This window comes from Erythrolamprus reginae, chromosome 3, assembly GCF_031021105.1.
Source record: "Erythrolamprus reginae isolate rEryReg1 chromosome 3, rEryReg1.hap1, whole genome shotgun sequence".
NCBI classification, from domain to species: Eukaryota; Metazoa; Chordata; class Lepidosauria; order Squamata; family Dipsadidae; genus Erythrolamprus; species Erythrolamprus reginae.
The window spans coordinates 251,425,477-251,430,671 of record NC_091952.1 but is presented as its reverse complement, the minus strand read 5'-3'; the positions used below and the strand labels follow the sequence as shown (position 1 = coordinate 251,430,671).

At 37.3% G+C, this 5,195-nt stretch overlaps 1 protein-coding gene across 1 annotated transcript; it reads left to right on the top strand.

Annotated features, from left to right (window-relative positions):
- Nucleotides 1–419: 419 nt before the first annotated feature.
- Nucleotides 420–3,303, top strand: LOC139165498 (proto-oncogene Mas-like). The gene is made up of 3 exons (XM_070748674.1): nucleotides 420–423; nucleotides 1,500–1,560; nucleotides 2,313–3,303. The coding sequence occupies exons 1-3, from the start codon at nucleotides 420–422 to the stop codon at nucleotides 3,301–3,303; spliced, it is 1,056 nt and encodes a 351-aa protein (XP_070604775.1).
- Nucleotides 3,304–5,195: the final 1,892 nt, after the last annotated feature.

Sequence of the window (5,195 nt, the reverse complement as noted above, 5' to 3'; positions counted from 1 at the left end):
CCTTAGACTTTCCACGGTTAACTTCTCCAGATTCCTCAGAGGTCAGTAAGGGGCGAGCATAAGTGCACTAGAGTGCCTTCCGTCCCCTGTCCAATTGTTTCTCATATATTTTATATATCTTTTTTCCCATCCATATCTCCTTCCTCTACTCTTCATTGATGTATTCTATTCTCATATCTCTTCTTCTCTCCCTTCCCTGATATTTACTACTACACGTTTTTATTCTCTTTAACTTTCAATTTGTATTGGACAAAATAAATAAAATAAATAAATAAAACAAATAAATAAATGATAGATGATAGATGATAGACAGAGAGACAGAGAGACAGACAGACATATATACATATATCTCTCTATATATATAATAAACACATATACAAATATATCAACAATTGCAAAGTTAAAGCATCAGAATGAGTATGGGTAAGAAACATTTTTAGTGCTTCCCAAGGTTGGGCTTGAATAATTATTTTGTTTATGGAGGCTTGGAGACAGCTGAAAATGGAATTTTTATCTACTATGTATCACATGCTGTCTGGTCAGTCCTGGTTTCTAAAAAGGTGGCCACTCTTAAAGGTTAAGGCTTTATGAGAAGTTATTATTATTATTTGTATTGTTCCTGTTGTGAGCCGCTCCAAGTCCTCGGAGACGGGCGGCATAGAAATCTAATAAATAATAATAATAATAAATAATAAATAATAAATAATAATAATATTAATTGAAAAGTAAAATTTAAAGCAGAAGAAATCCCATGTTAATTAGCAAGTGCAACAGTATACCAAAAATCATATTCCAAGTATTACAAAGACAGTCCTGTGTGACCCTCAACTTCCTCTGTAAGGAAGCTAAGCCTCACATTGCATCAACTAGGTTTTTCTGCCAAAAAACCAGAAAGGAAAGTTGGGTTTTGTTGGGCCCTGGAGCTAAGACAGTAGAAGCTGCGTCTCTAAGTGGCCTGATGGAAAGAAGACCTTGACCCATATGCTGGTAGATGAGCAGGAGGCCAAAGCCTCAAGCACTATTAGATTTTGTTGTCCTAATTTAGGGTCCATTAGATCAGTATTTCCCAATCTTGGCAACTTGAAGATATCTGGACTTCAACTCCCAGAATTCCCCAGCTAGCATTCGCTGGCTGGGGAATTCTGGGAGTTGAAGTCCAAATATCTTCAAGTTGCCAAGGTTGGGAAACACTGCCTTAGATGGCTGAATAGCTGGAATGCTAAGAGGCCAAAGGCCTGCAGGGACCTGGCAGGATGGAGGAGTAATGTAGGAGACACTGCAAAATCTCTATGGTCGGGCATAAAGGTGAACCACCAGGAAGTGCAGCAGTGGCTGTAACTTTGAAACAGGGCTGTAAATAGTTTTTGGGGCATCTGGCTTTAAGTGCCTGGTAGTGTCTCAAGGAATAACTGCATGGAAGAAGTTTCTAAAACAAATTACTATTTTTGCTGTCTGGTGTTATTATTCATAATCATGACTTACTGTAATTGCTTCTTTAGGTAAACCATCGATAAAAATTATAAACTCCGGATATCACATTTGGCCTGAATACCACAAATTGTAAGTACCAAATATTTTCGATGCAGGAATGAAGGCAGCCATCCAATTGTTACATACCGTAATCATCACCTCGAGGTTTGATTACTGCAACGCTCTCTACATGGGGCTACCTTTGAAAAGTGTTCGGAAGCTTCAGATCGTGCAGAACGCAGCCCGAGAGCCATTGTGGGGCTTCCCAGAGTCGCCCACGTTTCTACAACACTCCGTGGCCTGCATTGGCTGCCAATCAGTTTCCGGTCACAATTCAAAGTGTTGGCCATGACCTTTAAAGCCCTACATGGCATTGGACCAGAATATCTCCGGAACCGCCTGCTACGGCACGAATCCCAGCGATTCGTGTCTTTTAATGCTTTCTATCACTACTTTCTACTTATGCTATGTTAATACATACTATAGTACTGTACTTGTTTGACAAATAAATAAATAAATAAAAATAAATAAATAAGGGGTTACGCTGGGAATTCTTCTTCTTGAGTCTTTTAAGGTGAAAAGCCCTGGGGATTTTGAGTGTATCAATTCACCAACCATGCAAGAAACATTGATTTTAGGGCTGTAGTCAAAATGATGGTCAAATACATGTTGATACGTTTAAGTAAAATAAATAATTTATTATTATTATTATTATTATTATTATTATTATTATTATTATTATTTAGATTTGTATGCTGTCCTTCTCTGAGGACACACATAAAGTGACCCTGAATCTATTTCTGCAAAAATGACATTATCTTTTGGTTTCTTTTTACTATCAGGGTACATGAGAAGATTTGGAATGGACCTATACAGGTCAACATTTCTTACGATAATACCAAAATTGCTCCAAATATGTCTAAAATATCAGGACTCTTCTCTTCTCCGTATGACCAAGATTTCGACAATTTAACACAAAGCCTTCTCTGTGGATTTTTTGCCATTGTTTGCATTTTGGGCCTGGTGGGAAACGGAATGACAATTTATCTTCTGACGTATTGCATTAAGAGGAATTCTTTCACCACCTTCATCCTGAATCTCCCCGTCGCTGATTGTGGAGTCCTCGCATCCTACGTTTTAGCCAAAATATTTGCGACGGTGTTAGTTGTGGGTAAAAGAAATGATGTTGTCAAAACTTTTTTCTTATTGTTTTTTGAGCTATTCCTCTTCACCTATTCTGCCAGCCAGTTTCTGCTGACGGCTATCAGCCTGGAGAGGTGTGTGGCCGTCCTATTTCCACTCTGGCATCGCTGTCATCATCCTCCATATTTGCCCACCCTGGTTTCTGGCCTCATCTGGACCCTCACTTTCCTGCTCTCTGCGGTGCACTTCATTCTCCTCCAAACCAGGGCCTTTAGAAGTTCACCTCTCTTTTACCAGCTTATTGTGAATGGTTTACTTTGTACGCCTCTCATGGTTGTGTCCACTGTGACTCTATTGATTCATACGAGGTTTAAACTGCAGCTTGGTCAAAGGAAGTTGCTCACTGTCATCCTGCTGGCTCTCCTTTGCTTCCTTCTTTTTTCTCTCCCAATGAATGTCTTTTATGCCATGGAATATTTTGGTTCCTATAATCCCCTTCTCATGACCATTGGGACAGGATGTGTCACTCTCAGCAGCAGCATCAACCCATTCCTTTACTTCTTTGTTGGGAGTGGGAAGAGAGGGAAGGAGCAGCCCAGAGCAACTTTGAAGCTCGCTCTGCAAAGAGTTTTCAAGGATGAGCAGGAAAGCTCAGAAGAGCAGCAAACTACAGAGGAAAACATATTATGAAGTGTCACTTTCGTTTTATAATCATTTAAAATCCATAAAAAATGTGTGGGTTCAGTAAGAAAAGTGACGTGATTTACTAAACTAGTTAAATACAAAACAGCATAAGCACTAAATATTTATCTATGTATAATTCTCAAAGTGAAGATTTATTTATTTATTATTATTTTATTTTATTTATTTATTTTGTCCAATACACAGTGGGTATATATCTATATACACATAGTAAAATACATGATGAAGGTTATAGAGGAGATACTCATAGTAAAATATATCTAAGAAATGATAGAAAAGAAGATATAGTAGTAGAACATATCAATGAAAGAATAGAAGAAGAGCTATAGGAATAGAAGAAAGGTATAGTCTAGTCTAGTCTCGTAGGATATTCTGTTTCGAGTGGGGGAGTGAAGGGCTCTTCTGGTGAAGTATCTTTGGACATTTTCAAGGGTGTTAATGTCCGAGATATTAGTGTAGTAAATCCTTTACTTATATAATTCCTTTTTTCTTTCCTAATAAGTATCATTAGAAAATACTTACTGCATGAACTTTTCAAAATTTGTAACATTTGTCATTTTGTTTCATTTGTATCTTTATTATGTATTTTCCTAGGTTTTGTCTGTAATGAACTTGGTAGAATATATGGATTTTGTGAATCAATTTGGTGAAATATATGGCTTTACTAAAAATGCTAAAACATGTAAATTTATATATGTATAATGAAAGAAAAGAGAAGGAGAAAAAAGATGTACATAATATATTTCCTGAAATAAAATGTGACAATTAAAGGATTCTTGCAAATTTGAGATGCAATGTAGAATTTATTCTTTATTGGCCAAGTGTGATTGGACACACAAAGAATTTGTCTTTGGTGCTTATGCTCTCAATGTATATAAAAGAAAAAGATACATTTGTCAAGAATCATGAGATACAACACCTAATGATTGTCATAGGAGTCAAATAAGCAATGAGGAAACAATCAACATTAATAAAAATCTTAAGAATACAAGCAACAAGTTACAGTCATAAGTGGGAGGAAATGGGTGATAGGAATGATGAGAAAATAATAGTAGAAATAGTAGTGCAGACTTAATAAATAATTTGACAGTGTTGAGGGAATTATTTGTTTAGCAGAGCTATGGCATTTGAGAAAAAAACTGTTCTTGTGTCTAGTTGTCTTGGTGTGCGATACTCTGTAGTTACATTTTGAGGGTAGGAGTTGAAACAGTTTATGTCCAGGATGTGAGGGAACAGTAAATGTTTTCACAGCCCTCTTTTTGACTCATGCAGCATACAGGTCCTCAACAATACACATACTAGTCATTCCTGCCAATTCATATACATGGACAAGCCAGTGGTTGTACAATTGATGGGCTACTGTGTGATACAGAATGCTGGACTCGATGGACTTTGGCCGGATTCAACATGGCTCTCCTTATGTTCTTATGTAGAGTGGAATAAAACAGAATAATAACTTTATATTGGCACTTTGAATGTGCACATGAAAATGAAATTTTGTTGCAGACAGCATTCAAAGGTTCATCACCTCCAATAGACACTACATGAAGTTAACAAAATAAATACATACAAAATGATATATATGCCCACCTACATTATATGACACAGAGAACATCTAGGCGACATCATCAGTGCTTGAGTGGGGGAAATGGGGTTTGCTCTCAGTTTATATTCTGGGCACACCACTAGAATGCAAACCGAGAGCAAATGCCATCCTTACTGGCATTAATGATGTTACCTTGCTTGAGTAAAGAAAGGTCTGCAAAAAACCTAACCAAGCTCAGAGAAGGCTGAGGACCCTCACAAGGTTCAGAGACACCACCTCACTCCTTGCTTTGCACCAGGGTTCCTCTCCAAACTTGGCAACATTAAGACTTGTG

Bases quoted from the DNA above. Each gene is read 5' to 3' on its own strand.
- LOC139165498 (XM_070748674.1), top strand. The intron at 1,561-2,312 runs GTAAGTACCAAA...TTTTACTATCAG, and splicing joins TGGCCTGAATACCACAAATT to GGTACATGAGAAGATTTGGA.